Source organism: Felis catus, chromosome F1 (genome assembly GCF_018350175.1).
Source record: "Felis catus isolate Fca126 chromosome F1, F.catus_Fca126_mat1.0, whole genome shotgun sequence".
Lineage (NCBI taxonomy): Eukaryota > Metazoa > Chordata > Mammalia > Carnivora > Felidae > Felis > Felis catus.
The window spans coordinates 900,218-922,995 of record NC_058384.1 but is presented as its reverse complement, the minus strand read 5'-3'; the positions used below and the strand labels follow the sequence as shown (position 1 = coordinate 922,995).

Genomic DNA, 22,778 nt, shown 5'->3' with positions numbered 1-22,778 from the left:
TCAAAAATAAATAAACATTAAAAAATAATTTTTTTAATCACAATGAAATATCGTTTCATAAATGGCTCTCACTAAAAAACAAAAAAGACAGAAAACAAGTTTTGGGGAGGATTCAGAGAAACCAGAACCTCATGCAGTGCTGGTGGGAATGTAAAACAGTGCAGCTACCGTGGAGAACGGTTGGGTCACTGTTCAAAAAGGTACGCATTGAATCAACAATGACCCACCAATCCCCATTAGGTACCCAAAAGCACTAAAACGAGGTATTCACAGAAAAACCTGTACAGAAACGTTCCAGCATATTATTCTTAAGAGCTAAAGAGAGGAATTAATCCTAATGTCAGTCAACTGATGAACTGATAAATCAAATGTGATCTGTCCACTCGGTGGGATATTATTCAACCATAAAGAGCAAAGGACCAACATTCGCTACAACCCCGATAAACCTTGGAAACACTGTGCTAGGTGGAAGAAGGCAGACACAAAAGGTCACGTATCGTGTGGCTCCATTGAAATGAAACGTCCAGGGCAGGCAAATCCATAGAGACAGAGAGAAGCTCGGTGGTTTCCAGGGAGGGGAAAGGGAGGCATTGGGAGGGACACGGCCCGGGGCTTCTTTTTCGGCCGAGGAAACCGTTCTTGAGCTAGGTAGTGGTGATGTTGCACACACTGCAAACGCCCTAAAGCCACTGAATCTCACAGTGTAAGACAGTTACAACGGAGAATTTTAGGTTATATAAATTTTACCTCCGTTTTGAAAGTAACGGCATTATGCACTTAAAACAGATGCATTCATCATGCATGACCCCTCGATAGAGTTTTTTAAAAAAGAGCAGGCGGGGGCGCCTGGGGGGCTCAGTCGGTTGAGTGCCTGACTTTGGCTCAGGTCATGATCTCACGGTTTGTGGGTTTGAGCCCCGCGTGGGGCTCGGTGCTGACAGCTCGGAGCCCGGAGCCTGCTTCGGATTCTGTGTCTCCCCCTCTCTGTGCCCCTCCCCCGCTCATGCTCTCTGTCTCTCTCTCAAAAATGAATAAACATTTTTTGAAAAATTAAAAAAAAAAAGAGACAGCAGGTGCTGAGTTCTCCTTCAGGAAATGGGCTCTTCCTGGCCATTTGTCCCTCCATATTCATCTTGGACTCAACTTCGGAAACTCCTCCGAATAACCTACATTGGCTCAAATTCATGTTGATTCTGACTGACAGAAACTTCAAGTAACGGTGCTTTAAGCAATAAGTCAGTCTACTTTTTCTCTCCGTTCCTGGAACAGGCAGAGGCGTTAGGACCTATGCTCACTCTCTCGACCAGAAACTTCCAACACAACCAGTCTCTGCCCTCCCAGAGGTCCTTAACTGTAACGTTCTCACAGTTTTCCCCTGGCCGCTTGGACAGAAGCAGGTGCCCTCTTACTGTGGACACCCGAGTACACTGTTAATTACTTCAGCCCGTTCATTCACTTTCCCGACAATCATCCATCCAACACCTTCTTCCAAAGGGACCATTCCAGGGGCTGTGAAAGCCTTGCTAGTTCTCATTTTTTTTTTTTAATGTTTATTTCTTGAGAGAGAGCAAGCTTTTGCGTGAGCGTGAGCACGCAAAGGGCAGAGGGAAAGGGCAGAGAGAGAGACAGAGAGAGAATCCCAAGCAGGCTCCACGCTGTCAGCACAAAGCCTGACGTGGGGCTCGAGCCCACGAACCGTGAGATCATGACCTGAGCCGAAATCAAGAATTAGACGCTTAACTGGCTGAGCCACCCAGGCACCCCTATTCCTTATCGTTCTAACTATACATTTACTGTTTGCCAGTCTGGGGCCTGCCCCTCTCCCTGGAACATTAAGCTTCAGGACCATAATCTGTTTCACAGTCACTGTAGCCTCACTATAGCACAGACCCAGCAGAGAGTAGATGACAAACGTTTGTGGATTCAATACATAAAATGTCAGCTCAAAGTATTATTTTCATTTTACTTAAAATTAGGGACATGAAGGGTGCGTGCGTGGCTCAGTCGGTTGAGTGCCCAACTTTAGCTCCAGGCATGATCTCTCAGTTCATGGGTTCAAGCCCCACATCGGGCTCTGTGCTGACAGCTCAGAGCCTGGAGCCTGGAGGCTGCTTCGGATTCTGTGTCTCCCTCTCATGCTCTGTCTCTCAAAAATAAATAAGTGTTAAAAAAAAATTAATTTTAAAAAACTTTTAAAATTAGAGTGAGGCAATCATCTCAAAGGAGGGAAAATTTTATAAGTTAAAAGAATTACTAGCCTTTATCAGATAAAAGAAATCACAGTTTTTTTCCTTTCGTTTTTATTTTTTTAAGTCTATTTATTTTAAGAAACAAAGCACACGAGCAGGAGAGAACAGAGGGAGAGGGAGAGATTGAGAATCCCAAGCAGGCTCCGTGCTGTCAGCTCAGAGCCTGATGCAGGACTCCAACTCATGAACCATGAGATCATGACCTGAGCTGAAGATGTGACGCTCAGCAGACTGAGCCCCCCAGGGACCCCCAAAAGTTTTTTCCTTAACCTGAGAAAGCAAGGATACAGACTCAGTCTCTAGCTTCCAGCAAGCAGGCTATCATACATGGGGTGACCACGTAATGTACCGTACAAGCTGGAACTTTCTGAGATATCAGGTGAGAAACCCAATATACAAATGAACAATAGCCAGGCTATATATAAAAGCAAAACTCTGGGGGCGCTTGGGTGGCTCAGTCAGTTAAGCATCCACCTCTTGGTCATGATCTCACGGTTTGTGAGTTTGAGCCCCACATCAAGCTCTGTGCTGACACCGTGGAGCCTTCTTGGGACTCTCTTTCTTCTTCTCTGTCTGCCCTGCTCTCACTTGCACTCTCTAAATAAATATAAATCAATCAATCAATGAATCAATCAAACAGAACTCTGCCTTACAACCTGCAGCATCCAACCCAGGAAGCCAGTAGTCTGGCTGATAGAACGCCAGACCATTAATCTAACAAATAATCCAGGAGGCCAAACAATAAATCCTATTAACAACTGGCCCCACATGGCCAGGACTCCATTAATAACTGACAGTTTCCCTGGTTTTCGTCCCCACTCCCAACTTTAGGACCAACCAGAAAAAGCCGAGTCCACGCCCCTAATCACATAGGATGCCCTGCTTCTATACACCCTCCTGCAGCTTCCCCAGGCCAACAGCCTCCAACCAGGGCACCCCGGACGCCGTCCCTGTTTCAGCCACAAAGCTTCCCCACCCCTCCGCGTCCCTTTGAGTCTCTGCCAGAATGCAAGTGATGGTGGTGGCCTCCCCTGCTATTGCCAAGTTCTGAATAGTCTGCCTGTTCTCATTTGGGAGATTTTCATGTATTTCCACCAATTGCTACACTATTAATAACCACGCTGGATCAAGAGGTAAAAATCGGGACTATCCTCAGTCAGGATATAGATCACCCAAATTATAAAGCACAATTAGGCTGCCAGTGAGATACAAAGTTTGGGAGGGCCAAGGCGTGAAGCACAGAAGGTGAAATGTGCCAGTACCACTAGGTGGGGTTGGAGGACATTCCAATTACTGCAGGAAGTTCTTGAGATCGTATGCACTCAGGTTACTAGCCAGTCATCTTTTTGGTTTAGATGTATGATACTATTTAATCTGAACACTAGAATTGATGGAAGTTGTCTTCAGAGAAATAATTACTAGCAGGAAATCCACTGGAAAATGTTCAAGCATACCATTATCAATACCTAGTATTAACTTATTTTCAATTACTGCCTGCTGTGCCTGATGTAGTAAAATGGTGAAAAACATAATGCTTGCCCTTAAGAAGCAGGCATTGTGGAAAAGTACTTCAGGTCTGTAGGGGTCACATAATTTGCAAATTTTCCCAGTGCAATATATTTTTTTTAATTTTTTAAATGTTTATTTATATGTGAGAGAGACAGAGCATGAGTGGGGGAAGGGCACAGAGAAAGGGAGACACAGAATCCGAAGCAGGCCCCAGGCACTGAGCTGTCAGCACAGAGCCCGATGCGGGGTTCAAACTCACAAACTGTTAGATCATGACCTGAGCCGTCGGATTCCTAGCCGGCTGAGCCACCCAGGTGCCCCTTTCCCAGTGCAATATTAAAATAATGGGCTACTTGTTCAAAAAGTTTTAAGAATTCCAAGGTGGAAACACTGTGTGTCAATTGTATTTCCAAGAAAAGAAGAAAGAAATCCTTTGATTAGGAACAATGAGAAATACTATATTGCTTAAAAGTAATACCTTCCTTTGACAGCCATACAAAAATTTTTAAAAAGCCTAAAATTCTAGTGTTTAGGGTATTAAATTTCTTAATTAAATTAGGGTTGACAAAAAGATGGTCAAAAAAATAATTATCAAAGATGGTTCATTTCATATCATATATTTTAAGTGTTTAATGCTTTTAACGATGAAATACTGTGAACACTATTACATTAAGCAAAATACATTTTTAAGTTTATTTTTATTTTTTTTTTTTAACATGAACTTTATTGGCAAATTGGTTTCCACACAGTTTATTTATTTTGAGAGAGAGAGAGAGAGAGAGCGAGCGGGGAAGGGGCAGAGAGAGGGGGAGAGAGAGAATCTCAAGCAGGCTCCACACTGTGAGCGTGCAGCCCAATACAGGGCTTGACCCACGAACCATGAGATCATGACATGAGCCAAAAGGAAGAGTCAGACGCTTAACCGACAGAGCCACCCAGGTGCCCCAGCAAAATATTTAAGTTTATGTATTTGAGAGAGAGAGTGTGTGAGCACGAGAGAGTGAGCGAGGGCAGGGAGGGAAAGAGAATTCTAAGCAGGCTCCACACTGTCAACGCAGAGCCTAAACCGTGAGATCATGACCTAAACTGAAATCAAGAGTCAGACACTTAACCGACAGAGCCACCCAGGCACCCCTAAGCAAAATATTTTTTTTTAATGTTTATTTATTTTTGAGAGAGAGAGAGAGAGAGCACGAGCAGGGAAGGGGCGGAGAGAGGAGACACAGATCCTGAAGCAGGCTTCAGGCTCTAACTTATCAGCACAGAGCTGGATGCAGGGCTCGAACCCATGAGCTGTGAGATCATAACCTGAGCCGAAGTCGGACATTTAACCGACTGGGCCACCCAGGCACCCCTAAGCAAAACATTAAAAAAAAAAACACATATAGGGGCACCTGTGCATGCACAGGTCATGCACCCATGAAGGCAGCCCTAAATGTAGAATAGTATTCTATGACAAATTACAGACTACAAACCATGCTGCTTTGTATGCAGTGTGATGCTGCTGGGCCCTTTAGCCTGCTTTTTTCTGTGTGATACATTTCACATGCACAGAATTAAATTACGTTTAAAAAGTTACTGGGCGTTGACTGTATTTGTGTTATTTACTGTATGAAATCTTCCCTAAAGCTTAATATAATCAAGTACATAAGTAACCTAATCATAAAAAAAGATATCGTAAAAAGGTGTAATCGTAATTCTTTTGCTTTTCCCCACAAGACTCAAGGGCAGGGCAGGAACGGAACTGGGAGGCACTCTAAATTTTTGTTCAGTGAGAGGAGGGTTCCCTGGGTGGAGAATGTAACGAAGGGAAGTATCTGGAAAGGCTGAAAGGGAGATGGTTAGTTAGGAATCTACAAGTCATAGACTGGCCAGGAAGGGCATGATAGACCAGCGGAGATGTCGGTGAGAGCAAAGAGCTGCGTGTGATCAACGTGTCCATTAGCGTTACCTTCCAGGACAACCGGAAGCCTCGGAGCAGCAGGAATCTCTTGTTTCTTCATAGCTGAACCCAGTGCCTGGGACATAGCAGGTGCTCAGTACTGACGCGTAAACGCAGGCAAGGCTGCTTAGCTGCAAGCAGGGTGCACACACAGTGAAGAAGTGAGGAATGAAGGCGGAGCCAAGTCAACCAAAGTTTTGAATACCAGCGTGAGCATCTATATGGATAAGGACCACTGAAAAGGGCAGCCACGTGATCTGCACTTCCGAGGGAAAAATTACCCTGCGGTACCTTGAGTAAGAAGAGTCATGTGTTCACGTTTCACAGCCTTCTGATTCCATCTCCCCCCACCCCCCGACCCCCAGCCTCAACACGCGATTAACCAAGCGAGGAAACGAAAGCCGAAAACTGCGAGCGCGTGTGTGTGTCCGTTTGCGTCTCCTTAACTGCATAAAACTTTACGGGCAAATACGGACATTTACCAAAATTCTGGGCAGCTTCTAGGTCAAGCTGTAGTCCTGCACTGGACGTGCCGGACAAACCGGAGGCGGAAAATCGGGCAAGACAGCCAGGTTTCCGAAGGCGGCGGCCGCCGGCCGCCGCCCCCCCCCCCTCCCCCGCGCACACCCGCCGGCCCGCAGGGGGCCTCCCTGCGGGTTCATCCCGCCTTCACCGTCCCAAGCGCCCCAGGTTCCGGGTTTGCTAAGGTTGCAGCCAGGACCAAGGCGGCCTCGCGCAAGCTGGGGTCCGACCCCGACGCGCGAGCGGGAAGACGCAAGACGCTCGCCGGAAGCCCCAGCAGCCGCCACGCGCCCGTGTCCGCACAGCGGGGAACAATAAAGTTGAGCGTGTTCAAAAGGGGTCCTTGGCATCCAGGGCCCGCCGGACAAGCCTGCAGGACAGGCCGCCCGAAAGTCCCGGGTGTGGGCAGGTCTCCTCGTCCTCGGTGGCGTTCTCCTCACTCGCGGTGGGACAGCGAAGGTACAGCGCCGGGGCACGGCCCGGGCGGCGGGCGGGCGGGAGAAGGCGGAGCGGCCTGCCCGGCGATCGCCGAGGGCAGCCCGGTGAGGATCCCGGTGCCCGTGGAGCCCAGCGTCCTGGCTGTGGCCTCCCGGACGCGCGATGAAGCCCCGGCCCGCGAGGTTCGTGGACAACAGGCTGAAGCAGCGAGTCGTGCAGGTGGGTATCGTGCGCGGCCCCTTCTCGGCGGCTCCCGGGCCAGCCTGGGCCAGCCGTCCGCCGCGGCCCGGGTCCTGGACGGGGTGCGGGCAGCCCTCCCTCCGCGGCGGGGCTGCCGGGGAACGGGGACGGGGCGGACCCTGAGGAGCCGGGGACCGGGCGGGTGTAGACCCCGAGGAGCCGGGGACCGGGCGGGTGTAGACCCCGAGGAGCCGGGGACCAGGCGGGTGCGGACCCTGAGGAGCCAGGACAGGGGCGGGTGTTTGGAGTGGGTTTGACGTTGTAATAAGTCCTTTGCATCTGGTTTTCTTGTTTTAAGTTTGAATTCACCTATTTTGAGAGAGAGCGAGAGAGGGAGAGAGAATCCCACCAGGCTCTGCACTGTCAGCGTAGAGCCTAATGCGAGGCTGGATCCCACGAACCGTGAGATCGTGACCCCAGCCAAAGTCAGTCGCTTAGCGGCCTGAGCCCCCCAGGTGCCCTGCCTAGGGTTTGTCATTTTTGTAGCCCTGGGTAGACAGTCTGTGTGCTGAATGCCTTGCAGACGCACAGTCTGCAGACACTCTTAGGAGGAGAGGGCCCGTTCCTTCACTTTGCACTTGGGGGGGTGGGGGGGGAATGTATACTTTGTTTTTCTTTAATTTGCCAGCGCTGCCTCCTCCTTTGCGGATCAGGTTCTTCCACCAAATTCTAAATGTTGGAAGTGGCTTGAGTCCCTGTGCTGTTTCTCTGTCCTCTTACCTACTTCCTGGGGGATTTCATCCAATCTAAAACCCAAAAACACTACCTATTCACTAAAAATACTATAAACACGAAGTTCAATACAAACATAGTTATAAATTAAATGAAGACATATTCACTTTATTATTTTATTTATTATTGAGAGACAGAGCACGAGCATGGGAGGGGCAGAGAGGCAGACACAGAATCCGAAGCAGCTCCAGGTTCTGAGCTGTGAGCACAGAGCCCCACGCGGGGCTCGAACTCACGAACCGTGAGATCATGACCTGAGCTGAAGTCGAGGCTCAACCGACTGAGCCCCCCCAGGCGCCCCAAGACATTCACTTTAAATACTACCTATAGAGGTGCCTGGGGGGCTCAGTCGGTTGAGCCTCGACTTCAGCTCAGGTCATGATCTCACGGTTCGTGAGTTCGAGCCCCGCGTGGGGCTCTGTGCTCACAGCTCAGCTTGGGATCTGTGTCTCCCTCTCTTGCTGCCCCACCCGCGCATGTGCACTCTCTAGCTCTCTGTCAAAGATAAGTAACCATTCTCAGAGCCTGGAGCCTGCTTCCGATTCTGTGTCTCCCTCTCTCTCTGCCCCTCCCCCGTTCATGCTCTGTCTCTCTCTCAAAAATAAATAAAACGTTAAAAAAAAATAAATAACCATTAAAAAAATTTTTTTTAGAAAATACTACCTATATATTCCTGGAGTTATGTCTCCAGTGTGGATTTTATCTTGAACACCCAGCTGCCCACTAAACATTTCCTCCTGAGTGTCTGACCAGTGCCTCAATCAACATATCCACACTGAATTTTTTTTGTGTTCTCTCCAAACCTGTCCTTTCTTAATGTTCTCTGTATCAGTAAATGACACATTGTCGGGGCCAAAAATCTTAACAACCATTATTACTCCTTTGTTTCACGTTCTTTTTTTTTTTTTTTTTTTTTTTTTTTAATTTTAGAAGGAGAGAAAAGAGTGCGTGAGCAGGGGGCAGGATGCAAAGAAGGAGAGAGAGAGAATATTAAGCAGGCTCCGTGCTCAGCCCCAGCCTGACCTGGGACTCCATCCCATGACCCTGGGATCATGACCTGAGCCGAAATCAAGAGTTGGACAGTCAACAGACTGAGCCACTCAGGTGTCCCTGTTTAGCTTCTATAACCAATTAATTAGCAATTTATTTGTATACTCCAAACCCAGCCACTCCTTTCCATCTCCACCTCCAACCATCTGTGCCCAAACCACCATCTCTCTTTCTGTCTCTCTTCTTTTTTTAGCGTTTATTTTATTTAGTCTGAGAGGGAGAGAGCAGAAGAGGGGCAGAGAGAGGGAGAGAGAGAGAATCCTGTGCAGGTTCCACCGTCCACACAGAGCCTGACGTGGGGCTCGAGCTCACAGTTCCGTGAGATCACGACCTGAGCCGAGATCAGGAGTCAGAGGCTTGGCCCACTGAGCCACCCAGGTGCCCCAAAACTGCCATCTCTTCATTAGACTATGACAGTAGCCCCCTAGGTGAGCTCTGTGATTCTGGTTTTATATAAGGTCTGTCCTTCGTTAGGGCCGCCAGGGAGGTCCCTTTAAAGAGAGCTTGCGGGGCCGCACTCACAGAGCTCCGGTGGACTCCCACAGTGGCTGAAGAAAACCCCTCCTACAGAGCCTGCCACGTTCTGGCCCCCGTCTCCTCCTTGCCCTTGTGTCCCTTGCTGTCCTGCCTGCTTCCACTGTCCCGACCACACTGACCTTCGCTCTGGGAGCTCTCAGCTGGCTTTGGATGTTCCACCACCTGCTGCATCACTTTATTCAGGAGGTGTCTCAGCAGTGACTCCTGATGGCTGGATCCAGTGGCCCTTCTCAGTCTTCACCACTTCACATTCTCAGTTTTCGCCTATTGTTATTACTTGGGTTCATTATAAAAACACTAGGTTCTTGCGGTTTAAAATAGAAGGGACAGAGGGTGTAAAAGAAAATGACTTGCTTTCATCTTCATGTCTGTAGAGGTCAGCATGGAGAGTTTGTACATGTGCCTAGATTTTATTCACACGGACGGGCTCATCCGCGTTGGTTCTGCTTGCTCTATTCACTTAGCGGTAGACTGTAGTCCTCTCCCCACACGTAGTGCGTTTGTCTCCTATTAACAAGGGTGTTAGTTACGTGTTGCTGCATAACCACCCCCAAATTTAGCTGTTATTTCTGTTGCCGTCAAGGAACTGTTTGCTTGTGGAGATGAGACGTACGCAAATATGTGTAATCCAACATTAATTGTAGCAAGTGACTACACGCGATAGGCGTCCAGAGAAGGGGAAGGTTCGCGGGAACGGGCCTGCTTTGTGTGTCTAGCCTCTTGTCACTGGAGGCATTTGTGCCAAGACCATTAGGGGTTCTTGGGAAGAAGCTGCGGTATGAAGGCAGGCATCCCTTGACGGGATAACCAGCAAGCCTGGACACGTGGAAGCTGACAGACATTCTGGTTTGAAATCTGGCCCCGTAATTTACGCGCTCCCAAGTAATTAGCCTTTTAAAGGCTCTTAAACTTTCCCATCTATAAATTGGGAAGACTAACATCCACCTCCTAGGATTGTGAGTGCTGCTGAAAGACTATGTGATGCAGCAGGTGCACGGCACACCAAGCGCACCAAGTTTCTTGGGAGTTTTTCGTGGTGCCTCCAGGCCAAAAGTAATACCTGCTAGGTCTGTTTATTAAGTAGTTACATTCAAGCCACTTAGTGACTGTATAGTCCAAATAACTTAGTAGCTTTTTGAAAAAATAACATGTAAAGATGGAAGGAAAATTAACCTAGTTGTATTTCATTCTTAACTGATCACACGAATGGGATTTGTATGCCTGTTGGATCAGATTGACCCTGCCGTTCTCGTTTGCTGTTCCACATTCATTTTTGCGTGGGATTTACTTACAGCAACGGCTAAAAACCCAGTTTTGTAAAAATACGACACCATCAAAAGGTGATTTAATATTGAAACCATGAATTTTCTCAGGCTGGAAGTCCCTGCCGTGTTGGACGGGTGGCAAATGTTATATGTTCCCTTAAATTCAAAATAGCCTTTGATGCCCTTGTGAGTTTAGTGCTTTGTTCTGGGGTATTTGGGAATTTAGGATACAGTAGGCACTCACTACCTTACAGCTATTCTCATTGTTGCTAGCTGTATTGTGTCATCATAGTGATTAATAATGTTAATTAAATTCTCTGGTTCCAGACTTGACAATTATTTAGTAACTTTTATTTATGTTTTTGATACACTTAATAATGAATTTACATTATAGCATAACATGTTTGAGTAGCTCAATCTCTGAATAAAATCTGAGTTTGAAAGATCGAGTGTTGAATATTTGTTGTATTTTCTGTTTCAGTACCTCACCAGTAACAGATGTGGCAAATATGTGGACACTGGAGTTTTAGCATCTGATTTACAAAGAATGTACAGGTAAAGAGATGTAGTCTCCAGATTCTTGCCTTTCTTTCCTACCATTTTGAGTTTCCATCTCGCCCAAATTTTCAGTTGATATTATCGCTGCTGGCATTAGTTCCCCAGTCCATAGGTTCAGAATTCAGTTATACAAAGATTTATCAGGTACCTGTTATGGGCAACGTGCTGTCCTTGTTACTAAGGGCAATGGCTGCTGCTTCCCTTTCAGTACCTTCCAGACTGGTCAGCAGTATGGCCTCTTCTCGTATCTCATTAAAGGATTAAAACCAGTAGGCATGGTCTGCCTGAGCTTCCTGGCTACTTTGAAACATCTCTAGGCTTCCTACTAAAGATTCCGTTTTTCTCTTGTGTCTCTAATCCCACCCCTCCTGATAGGTCACTCCGTTAATTATTACCACTTTGTATATTTCAAAGTCTCCTGTTTTTTCTTCTCAGTATATTAGTTTGCTAGGATTGCCATAAAAAAGTATCAGAGGCTGGGGAGCTTAAACAACAGAAGTTTAAGTCCTCACAGTTGTGAATGCTAGAAGTTAATGGTCACTGTCTCTCCTTGCATTGCAGATGGCTATCTTCTCCCTGCCTAACATGGTCTTTCCTTTGTGTGTCTGTCTGTATTCTAATCTTTTCTTGTGTTGTTATTTTTTTAAGATTTTATTTTTAGGGGCGCCTGGATGGCTCAGTCGGTTAAACGTCCGACTTCGGCCCAGGTCATGATCTCACACTTTGTGAGTTCGAGCCCCGCGTCGGGCTCTGCACTGCCAGCTGGAAGCCTAGAGCCTGCTTCGGATTCTGTGTCTCCCTCTCTCTCTGTCCCTCCCCAGCTCATGCTCACAGTTTGTCTCCGTCAAAAATAAATAAACTTAGGGGTGCCTGGGTGGCGCAGTCAGTTAAGCGTCCGACTTCAGCCAGGTCACAATCTCGCGGTCCGGGAGTTCGAGCCCCGCGTCAGGCTCTGGGCTGATGGCTCAGAGCCTGGAGCCTGTTTCCGATTCTGTGTCTCCCTCTCTCTCTGCCCCTCCCCCGTTCATGCTCTGTCTCTCTCTGTCGCAAAAAAATAAATAAACGTTGAAAAAAAAATTTTTTTTATAAAAAAAAATAAACTTAAAAAAGTAAAAATTTAAAAAAAAAAGGAAAAAAATATTTTATTTTTAAGTAATCTCCATACCCAAAGTGGGGCTCAGACTCACAACCCTGAGATCCAGAGTCAGGCGCCCCTCTTATTCTGGGGTGCCTGGGTGCCTCAGTCAGTTAAGTGTCCAACTCTTGATTTTGGCTCAGATCATGATCTCATGGTTCATGGGATTGAGCCCCGCATCAGTCTCTGTGCTGGTACTTTGGGGCCTGCTTGGGATTCTTTCTCCTCTTCTCTCTCTTTCCCTCTCCAGAAATACTCTCTCAAAATAGATCCAGCTTGCACTTACTCTCTCAAAATAGAATAGAATAGGATAGAATAAGATAAAAGTCATGTACCCCTCTTACCCTGATTACAATACCAGTCGTATTGGATTAATTTGCTTCAGTGCTCTGTCCTGTGGGCCCACTAGGATGGCTGCCCTGCCCTGCCCTGCCCTTTGGAACCGAGGAGACCGTGCAGCTCCCCGGGCCTGTGCCCCGCGGGCCGATGGTGGTGGTGGAAACCCTGCCAACCTCTGAGCTTCCTTCTGAGGCGTTCATCCCTTTTCTTGAAGGATAACACATGTCTACAGCTGGATGGCCCCTCTCCTGTAGAATCCCAGAAGCCCAGCCACCTTCCTTCATTTCATCCTCTCTGTCTCCTCCAGTACAAACTACCGGGGTTTCTGATGCTATAACCCCGTCTCTAACCAAAAAAAATTACAGTAGGGAAAATGTAAACTCAGAAGTTACTCAAAAATAAGCTTATGGTCGGTGTGAATTCAGTGACAGTTATATATTCATGCAAATTAATGGGATCAATTTAGATTGGTTTTAACGGGAAAATGTTGGTGGAGACCATTGTACTAAGCTTCTTGTTCTGTTTTTCAGTATAGACTATGGTCGAAGAAAAAGAAATGCTTTTAGGATTCAGGTAGAAAAAGGTGAGTCTTTTAGCGTTAGAGCTGAATCATTAATGAAGTTAAAGAATTGTTTTAGCTCACAACTATTTCTTTTTGTTTCAGTATTTAGCGTAATTACCAGTGAGAAAGAACCTAAGGATCTAACAGAATTAGAAGATGAGCATCTGGCCAAAAGAGCAAGACAAGGTGAAGAGGAAAACGAGTAAGGATTGCAGAAAAGGGGGTGACTTGAAAACCATGAACCTGATCACATACATTGCCAGTTGTGAAATTTTCCGTGGCTTTTCCTTGCCAGCGAGGCTGTGCAGAATACCTGACCTCTCCAGACCTTTGCTTTGGGCACACTGAATGCTCACTATTGCCCAGAGAGGTTGGATTCTTTCTTTGTGCCTTTGTATGAGTGGTTTTCTGTAGCTGGAGGGTTCATTCCCATTAGGAACTCCCACTCAGCTTTCAAGAGGCCACATTAGTGCCTTTGTGGGGCCTTGGCTTCCTAAGTATTTCCTTAGCTCCTGGTTACAGATGTTTGTTATGATGCTTATCATACGGCTTGAGGTTGTTTGTATTGAGAGTTTTTATCATGAATCGATTTTACATTTGTTAAATACTTTTTTTTTTTAATTTTTTTTTACATTTTATTTATTTTTGAGAGAGAGAGAGAGAGACAGAGCACAAGTGGGGGAGGGGCCGAGAGAGAGGGAGATACAGAATCTGAAGCAGGCTCCAGGCTCTGAGCTGTCAGCACAGAGCCTGATGCGGGGCTCGAACCCACGAACCGTGAGATCATGACCTGAGCCGAAGTCAGTTGCTTAACTGACTGAGCCACCCAGGCGCCCTGTTAAATACTTTTTATGCACTTAATGAAAGATTCTGTTACGGTTGTCTCCCTTTGTTCTGTCGGTGAATTATATTAATTTCTGAGTGCTAAGCCAGTCTTGTATCCTGGGATACACCCAACTTGGTCCAGATATATTATCCTTTGTTATATATTATTAAATCATTTTGCTAATCATTTTTGGAGATGGTTATGTTTGTATTCATAATGGTCTGAATTTTTTTCTTTTTTGCAGTGTCTTTGTCACGTTTTGGTGTTAGGGTTATGCTGGCTTCATATTGTTTGGAAAATGTTTTTTGTCTCTATTTGACAAAAAAATTAGTATAATGTTACTGTTACTGCTTTCTTAAATAGTTTGTTAGAATTCATCTCAGCCTGGAGGCTTCTTTTTGGAAAGGATTTAGATAACAGTTTCGTTAGAAAAAGAACTCTTCCTATTTTTCTGCTTCTATCAGCTTTGGTAAGTTGTACTTTTAAAGAAAGTTGCCCATTTCATCTGAAGTGTGGAATTTGTTGGCTTAAAGTTTTCAAGATATCCTCTCGTTTTTCCTTTTTTTTTTTTTTATTTTTTTTTCAATGTTTATTTATTTTTGAGAGACAGAGCGTGAGTATGGAAGGGACAGAGAGAGGGAGACACAGAATCTGAAGCAGACTTCAGGCTCTGAGCTGACAGCACAGAGCCCGACGCGGGGCTCGAACCCGTGAACCATGAGATCATGACCTGAGCTGAAGTCGGACTTTTAACCGACTGAGCCACCCAGGCGCCCCTCGTTTTTCTTTTAATGTTTATAGGATCTGTGGTGATAGCTCCTTTTCACCTTATAGCCGCATTGCTGCCTTTTCGTTTGGATTTACCATTATTTTCTTAACTAGTTCCACACTCGTGGACAGTTGGTTGTTTCCAGTTTTGCACTATCGTACACACAGTAAATAATCCTGCAGCACATATATCTTTGTATATATATATTTTTTTTTAATGTTAAATTCTTGTAGTGGTATTGCTGGGGTCAAAGATGTCTTTTTCAGAATTCTGTTACATTTGGAGTTCTTTTCCCAAAAAAGTTGCCTCAGTTTATATTCCCAGCAACTTTGTATAAAGACTTCAGGGTGCCTGGGAGACTCCGTTGGTTGAGCGTCTGACTCTTGATTTAGGCTCAGGTCATGATCTCGCGGTTTGTGCGTTCAAGTCCTGCTGACAGTGTGGAGCCTGCTTGGGATTTTCTCTTCCTCCCTGTCTGCACCTCCCTTTGCTGTCTTTCTCTCTAAATAAATAAATAAATAAACTTAAAAAAAAATGGAGTGCATTTCTCTGTATCTTTGCAATGCTAGTTACACTGTTATGTAATCTTTGCCAGCTTCCTAGGCAAAAATTGATGTTTTTATTTGTAGTTTTTTGATAACTAGTGAGATTAAAACTATTTGACTGTTTCATGTTTCCTTTGTTAGTTGCTTGCTTATGGGTTTTGTCTGTCATATGAGAGCCGACTCTTGGTTTGGGCTCAGGTCATGATCTTGCGGTTCTGTGAGTTCGAGTCCTGCTTTGGGCTCTGCTCTGACACTTGGGATTCTGTGTGTGTGTGTGTGTGTGTGTGTGTGTGTGCGCGCGCATGTGTGCGTGTGTATGTCTCAAAAATAGATAAACAAACTTTAAAAAATAAAAAAGTGTCTTTTGGTTAGAGAAGTTCTGCATCTTTACCTAGTCAGATATGTCAGTCTTTTCCTGTATGGTTTGTGCTGAAATACTCAGAAAGACGTCTCACAACAATATGTGGAATCCTTGTTTCTTTATAGCATTCCATTTAACTCTTTAATCTACTTTGTAAGGTATAAATTGTAAGGCAAAATTATTTCTTTTCCAAATAGTTGAATAATCCACCTTCTTTACATTGATTAGAAACGCCCAAAAGTATATTAATAGAATTTAATGAATAGCAAAAGAATTCATGTCTTAATTATAAAGATGGGTCATGTCATGCATGTAAACCTTTTTACTTAGGAAGAGTCCTTTTTTTATTAATTATTTTCTAAAGAAACACCATTGAACAGTAGCAGGGTCCATCACCTCTGGGTTATAATGAGCTGAGCTTGCACTACAGTTTGTAGTTAATAGGGTTTATCCCTGTTTCTCATGCATCATATGAAAATCTCTCCTACCTTCATTTCTCATGGGCAGACTTGGGAAAGCTACCCTGGTCACACAGATGGGTCATGTTGAATTTGTGAATTTGTTACTCAGTTACTTGCTGGAATATTTCCTTTTGTTGCCATCTGATGTTCCTAATGAGACCTTTGGGTCTGATAGGACTCTGCACTTCACTTTTATTTATTGCGTGCATTAAAATAACCACAGTTTTGGGGCACCTGGGTGGCTCAGTCGGTTGGGCATCTGACTTCAGCTCAGGTCACGATCTCGCAGCCCGTGAGTTCGAGCCCCACGTCGGGCTCTGTGCTGACAGCTCAGAGCCTGGAGCCTGTTTCAGATTCTGTGTCTCCCTCTCTCTGACCCTCTCCCGTTCATGCTCTGTCTCTCTCTGTCTCAAATATAAATAAACGTTAAAAAAAAAAATGAAAATAACCACAGTTTTTAAGCATTTACGTGTATTCTAAGGACTTTGTCAGCTTGTTTAATCCTCTAATGACTCAGAGATGTGAACGTTACATGTTATCTTCTCTTTATAGATAAGAAAGCTGATGCTCAGAGAGGTTAAGTAGAAGCTAGTAACCAGTAACCAGAATTCTCAGATTGCAAAGCCTTGGGCTCTTAAGCACCGTAATACTTTGCCTTAGTAAATTTTTTGTTTGGGGTAGTAATTTTTTTTAGGATGTGGGAGCAAAGCCTTTAAAATGTTTCTTTTCCTCTTCTTACTGAGGTATACTGAAAGCTCTTCAGATCATGATTCAAATATGGAAGATTACCCAGATCCACAGGTAAGCCAAACATTTAATGGACCCACTTTTATTTTTTTTAGTCACTATGAACCCTCCTTAAAAAAAAAAAGTGTGGAATAGAATAAGAGATTTAAACATCATCATCAAGGGGCGCCTGGGTGATCAGTCAGTTAAGCGTCCCGAATTCGGCTCAGGTCATGATCTTGCGGTTTGTGAGTTTGAGCCCCGCGTCGGGCTCTGTGCTGACAGCTCGGAGCCTGGAGCCTGCTTCGGATTCTGTCTCCCTCTCTCTCTGCCCCCCCCCCTGCTCACCCTCTGTCTCTCTCTGTCTCAAAAATAAATAAAACATTAAAAAAAAAATTTTAAACATCTTCATCAGTACTTCTGTGGACAGTGTTGAGGAATCCTTGGGAAGGCCATCCTTTCAGTATTTGTGTTTATGGCCTGTTTTATAGGAAGAAGAAGGGAAGAGAATGGCCTGAAATAGGGTACACAGGAATAGAAAGGGGAATTAATAGTAAAAATTGAGAAAAGGATACATTTTCTGCTAAAGGGCTGTGGTTGCCAATAAGTAAGGTTGCATTTAAGAGACATATTTAAGTGATTCCAGATGATTTATAACTTACTCTCTTTTGTTCCCATTGGTAATTCCATTTTTTTGACTTATTGACAAAATCAGGATGATAATGACATGTGATCTGGTTTTGAGTTGATGAGATAATAGTGGCTCCTCTTGGCCAGCTCATTGTCAAGCCCAGTTCTGTTATATGTTTTAATAGTTCATTATTTATTTTGAGAGAGAGAGAGAGAGTGAGCAGGGCAGAGGTGGAGAGAGAGAATCCCGAGCAGGTTCCACGCTCAGCGAGGAGCCGGATGCAGGGCACAAGCTCACAACCGCGAGATCATGACTTGAGCCAATATCACGTGTCAGAGGCTGAATGGACTGAACCACCCAGGGGCCCCCAGTTCTGTTATATTTTTAATTTTTTTTTTAACGTTTATTTATTTTTGAGACAGAGAGAGAGCATGAGCAGGGGAGGGGCAGAGAGAGAGGGAGACACAGAATCTGAAACAGGCTCCAGGCTCTGAGCTGTCAGCACAGAGCCCGATGTGGGGCTCGAACTCACGGACCGTGAGATCATGACCTGAGCCGAAGTCAGACGCTCAACCGACCGAGCCACCCAGGCGCCCCCTATGTTATATTTTTAAAAAGCGAGCACGCTTCCTCGGTTTTCTTTAACTTTCATTTATTAAGTGGCAGTGAAGCGGGGGCACATCTGTTTGAACAGGAAATGTTGGTGAAGCATCTGTCAGCACCCGTGTTTTCTGCCTGGAAGTGCTGGGAGGGAAGCTGCTGGTGGCTGCTCGTGCGGGTAGCCCGTGTCCGTGAGCGCCAGCGCGGTGACGTAGGCGATGTCGTGTTTCTGCCAGGCGGCAAATCACATGAACAGCTCCCTGCTCTCCTTATATCGGAAAGGACATCCCGACTCCGCTTCACGGACTCCCGAGATGGATCACAGAGAAGCCACCGACTCGGCCCCACGGACACCTTCCGGAACAGACTCCATTCCTTCGAAGACCCCTGCCAGGGGTTCAGAGGGAGGGTGGTTTATTGATAGAACTCCCGGTGGAAAGATGGACCTGGCAGACGAGAAGAGCAAGCACAAGAAGCCAGGATCTGAGAGAGAGGTACTTTCGTAGTGATGTGTTCGGGCCCCGTTACCGCCACCGCTTCCTTCCAAGTGCAGGCCTTCTGACGGAGATGGCCTTCCTCCAGACTAGTCTCCACACGCAGATGTCTTTTTACGAGTTAAGTCGGGTGGTTCTTTCGCGTATTAAGAATGACTCCATTCAGTCTAGAATCAGAGTCCTCACAAGTAATGGCCGGGAAAGCCCTGTGTGCGTGGCTGTCCTGCTGGCACTTCCGTCATCTGCTGCCCGCCTCCCCGCTTCGCCTCAGCCACCGTGGCCTGGCGCTGTTGCCAGAACACCCACTCGCTCTCACCTGGGGCGTTTGCACTCATGCTTCTGTCTGAAACTCCCCCAGATTCCTGTGACTCACACCGTCTTGTTTCCCTGTAATCTTCGCAGAGTCACATACTGACGTGTTAAATAGCACGTCGTGGGACGCTCTTTCCTGCCTCATCTCCTTTTGGTCAAGCCCTTGTGACCACTTAGAACTCACTGTAGAATTGTTTAGTTGGGTTTCTTCTTTGTCTTCTGTCTTCGGCTTCGGAGAGCAGGACCTTTGTTTTGCTTCATAGTGTCTCCCTGGCTGAAATGCACCCAGCACGTCGTCGTCAGGCAGTTGGTCGAATTCGTGCCTGATGAACTTTCCGAGGTGCGTTTACCAGCGCGAGTTAAAGAATAGGTACCTCGTCTGCGTGTTATGTTTGGAAGGCTGGTTGTTGTCAGAGGAAGGGAAGTCAGCTCGTGAAACAGCTGTGTGGTTCGTGTTGAGCCTCGGGTAATGCCCTCAGGGAGCCCGTACAAACGGGCACACCGTGAAAATGTACTGAATAAGGGACCCCCTTTTTTTTTTAACCTTTGTAAGTTGCAGTATACTGTACATAAAAGTGAAGCTGGATGAATTATCACAAAGTGAACACACTGGCCACCATCCTTAACTGATTTTTTTTTTTTTTTTTTTTGAGAGAGAGCGAGAGAGGCACGCGAACGAGTGCAAGAGGGGCAGAGAGAGACGGAGAGACAGAATCCCACGCAGGTTTCCATTGTCAGCACGGAGCCCAGCGTGGGGCTCCCATCTCGCCAACTGTGAGATCATGTCCTGAACCAAGATCAAGGGTGGGACATTTAACCCACTGAGCCATCCAGGCGCCCCCTTAACTGATTCTAATGCCTGGCGTTAGATCCCCTAGGAGATCCCCTAGGAGAGGGGATTTACAGTGATCTGTCCCACGATAGGCCCTGAGTATGCCCCCGGGGCTCCCTGTCCAGTGTGGTAAGTGCTAGCCACCCGTGGCTCTTGAGCACTTGAAATGTGGCTAGTGCAAATGAGGAACTGAATTGTTCATTTAAATTTGTAAAATAATACTTCAGTTATTAGAAAACTTCTAATATGGGGCGCCTAGGTGGCTCAGTCAGTTAAGCGTCCGACTTCAGCTCAGGTCATGATCTCACAGTTCGTGAGTTCAAGCCCCACATCGGGCTCCGTGCTGACGGCTCGGAGCCTGGAGCCTGCTTCAGATTCTTGTCTCCCTCTCTCTCTCTGCCCCTCCCCCCCTCATGCTCTATCTCTGTCTCTCACAGGTAAATAAACATTTTAAAAAAATTAAAAAAAAAAAACTTCTAAGTGTGTTTGGAACAACTTGGGCATGTGAATGTACTCTTTCAGCTGTAAGTTTTATGAAGTCTAAATGCAAATTAAATATTTCCCACTAAAATTTAGTGTACGAGTTGAGATGTGCTATTAGCATAAAATACATGTTAGACTTTGGAGAGTTACTATAAAAGATAATGTAAGACCTCTCAATTTTTTATACTGTGTGTTGAAACGATAATATTTTGAGTACATTTTGTTAAGTGGTACTAAATTTCACTTGTTGATTCCCCCTTTTTTAAATGTGGCTACTAGAACATATTTAAAATTTTGTATGTGACGTTGTGTCTCCCTTGGACAACACCACTGTAAGTGGTTTTTGAGAACCACTTACTTGATGTGGCAAAACTGTTCTCCTTTTGAATTTTCACTAGACCTTTTTCAAACCTCTTTGTGTTAATCATGTTTTTAGAGGACATTATTGCAAGGTTAAGGAAATAGCTTGAGTCTTAAGTTGAATTATACTTTTTTATGGCCTTCAAAGCAGCTCTGTAGTCATATTTAATTTAGTGCTTCATCAGGCATCACATGAAGACCAACTGGTGAAAAGCTCAGTGAGAAATTAAAGGTAAACATGAGCATCTCATCTCCCCTGAGAGAAACAAGGAGAGTTGCTCAAACACAGGGCAGATTGTGGCAGGCTGTAATACAGACGCAAATTCAGCGTTCTGGGAATATGGGCATGAGATTAACTCTAACGAGAAGAACCGTGTGTCAGGGCATAAACTGAGCTTTACAGCTTGGAAAAGAAGCCAAGGTGGGTGCAAGTGCCAGGGCAGAAATGGCGTATTTTAGGGCCACCTGGGTGGCTCAGTCGGTTAAGCATCCAACCGTTGATTTCAACTCACATCATGATCTCTCTGTTCATGAGTTCAAGCCCTGTGTCAAGCTCTGTGCTGACATCGCGGAGCCTGCTTGGGATTCTCTGTCTCCCTTTCCCTCTGCCCCTCCCTTACTTATACACACGTTCTCTCTCTCTCTCTCTCTCTCTCAAAATAAATAAGAATACACTTAAAAGAAATGGGGTATTTTAAATAATGACCACCTTTTTGTTTTTGTTTAAAAAAAAAAACCCAGGTGTCCCTGGTTTTTGTTTTTTATTTACTTATGTAATTTCTCCACCCAAACTCATGACCCCTAGATCGAGTTGAATGTTCTTCCGAATGAGCCAGCCAGGTGCGCCTAAATAACAGCCCTCTTTAAGAAAACATTGCCATTGTAATTTCAAGCATGGCACATTTAAACTCGTTTTCTTTCCAGGATTCCAAAGACGCTTCTCTGCTGGAGAGTAATGAAAAAAGGAAAGGCAGGCTGAAGCGCAAGGGAAACCAAAGGAAGAAAGACCTTCAGGAAGTAGACGGAGAAATACAAGCTGTCCTGCAGAGGAAAGGTGAGCCACGGGTCTGGGGGGCTGAGCGCGCTGTGAAAGAGGCTTCGCTAGTCCCAGCTGTCGTTCTGGGGGGCCTGCTGTGTGCGGTTCGTGAGAAAACACTTCAGTGTCTCACGGTCTCAGTTTACTTAAACATCATTAAATGCAGCGCTGAGTTACTACTGAATCACTAATCTTTTTGTCTCCTCGTTTGATTGCCAGCTAAAGCCAAGGGGCTGGAATTACAGATCTCCAAGGTGAAATTTGAAGATGTTGGAGGCAGCGATACGACATTAAAAGTTAGTTCACATTCAGAATTTTACTCAGATGATATATTGCCAATCAGTTATTCACGGAAAGCAGCCTGGAAGCGGGGGGTGGTGGTGAAACTTGGCCTGTACCCCGCAGGGTGCTGAGGGATAAAAGAAACAGTACCTTCCGCTTTTCCACTACTAATTATGGTGTATGTAAGGTTCGTGCTTTGTAAGTAATACTGTTGTACGCAAAAAATTCTAAGAGAATGCTGTGCAAAATTATACGCCAACAAACTGGGCAATGTGGAAGAAATGGAGATTCCTAGAAACTCCAACGCATTACCCAAACTGTAAGTAACCCTGTTAGTTATTGTCCAGTGTCTACTCTGCCAGTTACCGTGGTGGTTACTTTCCATCATCAGTGCCAGGTAGCTGTTACCACAGCTGAGGACACGGAGGCTTAGGCAGGTTCCTGTGGAGTCCCGCCGTAGGTCCCAGAGCCGGGGCTCAAACTCATGAGTCTGCTGCTTTGCAGAACAGGTTTCCTTCCACTTGGATTCCTTCTCTCTCGGGCCGTGAAAGACCTCTTTCCTGTTTATTCCCTGCTAGGAAGTCTGCAAGATGCTCATCCACATGCGTCACCCGGAGGTGTACCGCCACCTGGGCGCCACCCCGCCGCGTGGGGTTCTCCTTCACGGGCCGCCGGGCTGCGGGAAGACCTTGCTCGCGCACGCCATTGCAGGGGTGAGCTTTGCTGACACGCCTTTGCTTCTGTTGCTTTTGTTCTGTTTGTCTTTATTTTCCTCTTTGGTCAACTTGAACCGGACTTGACGTATTCCCAGGAGGACTGATCCTCTCTTCATTTTTCACCTCTTTCATGCAGCTCTTTGTGAGATGCTATTTTTTTAATGCATCCGATTATTTATATGGCAAAGGTTGGGTGGGAAGCAAAATAATATGGTTGTAAATACCCTTTTTTTAACACACAGTGTATATTTTAGTTCCCTTTTTCC

The 22,778-nt window shown here is 45.7% G+C and overlaps 1 protein-coding gene across 5 annotated transcripts in view; it reads left to right on the top strand.

Annotated features, from left to right (window-relative positions):
* Window positions 1-6,562: 6,562 nt before the first annotated feature.
* The window catches only part of NVL (nuclear VCP like), a 91,734-nt gene continuing 75,518 nt past the window's right edge, over window positions 6,563-22,778 (top strand). The window contains exons 1-9 of one of the 5 annotated variants that reach the window (XM_045048394.1): window positions 6,563-6,879; window positions 10,966-11,039; window positions 13,047-13,099; window positions 13,181-13,280; window positions 16,784-16,841; window positions 18,234-18,491; window positions 21,403-21,532; window positions 21,734-21,810; window positions 22,375-22,509. In XM_045048394.1, the coding sequence (XP_044904329.1) occupies window positions 6,823-6,879; window positions 10,966-11,039; window positions 13,047-13,099; window positions 13,181-13,280; window positions 16,784-16,841; window positions 18,234-18,491; window positions 21,403-21,532; window positions 21,734-21,810; window positions 22,375-22,509 (942 nt within the window). In that variant the 5' untranslated portion in view covers window positions 6,563-6,822. Of the gene's footprint in view, window positions 6,880-10,965; window positions 11,040-13,046; window positions 13,100-13,180; window positions 13,281-16,783; window positions 16,842-18,233; window positions 18,492-21,402; window positions 21,533-21,733; window positions 21,811-22,374; window positions 22,510-22,778 lie in introns of those variants that run through there. The other 4 variants (XM_019821427.3, XM_006942592.5, XM_006942593.5 and 1 more) reach the window with 4 other exon arrangements.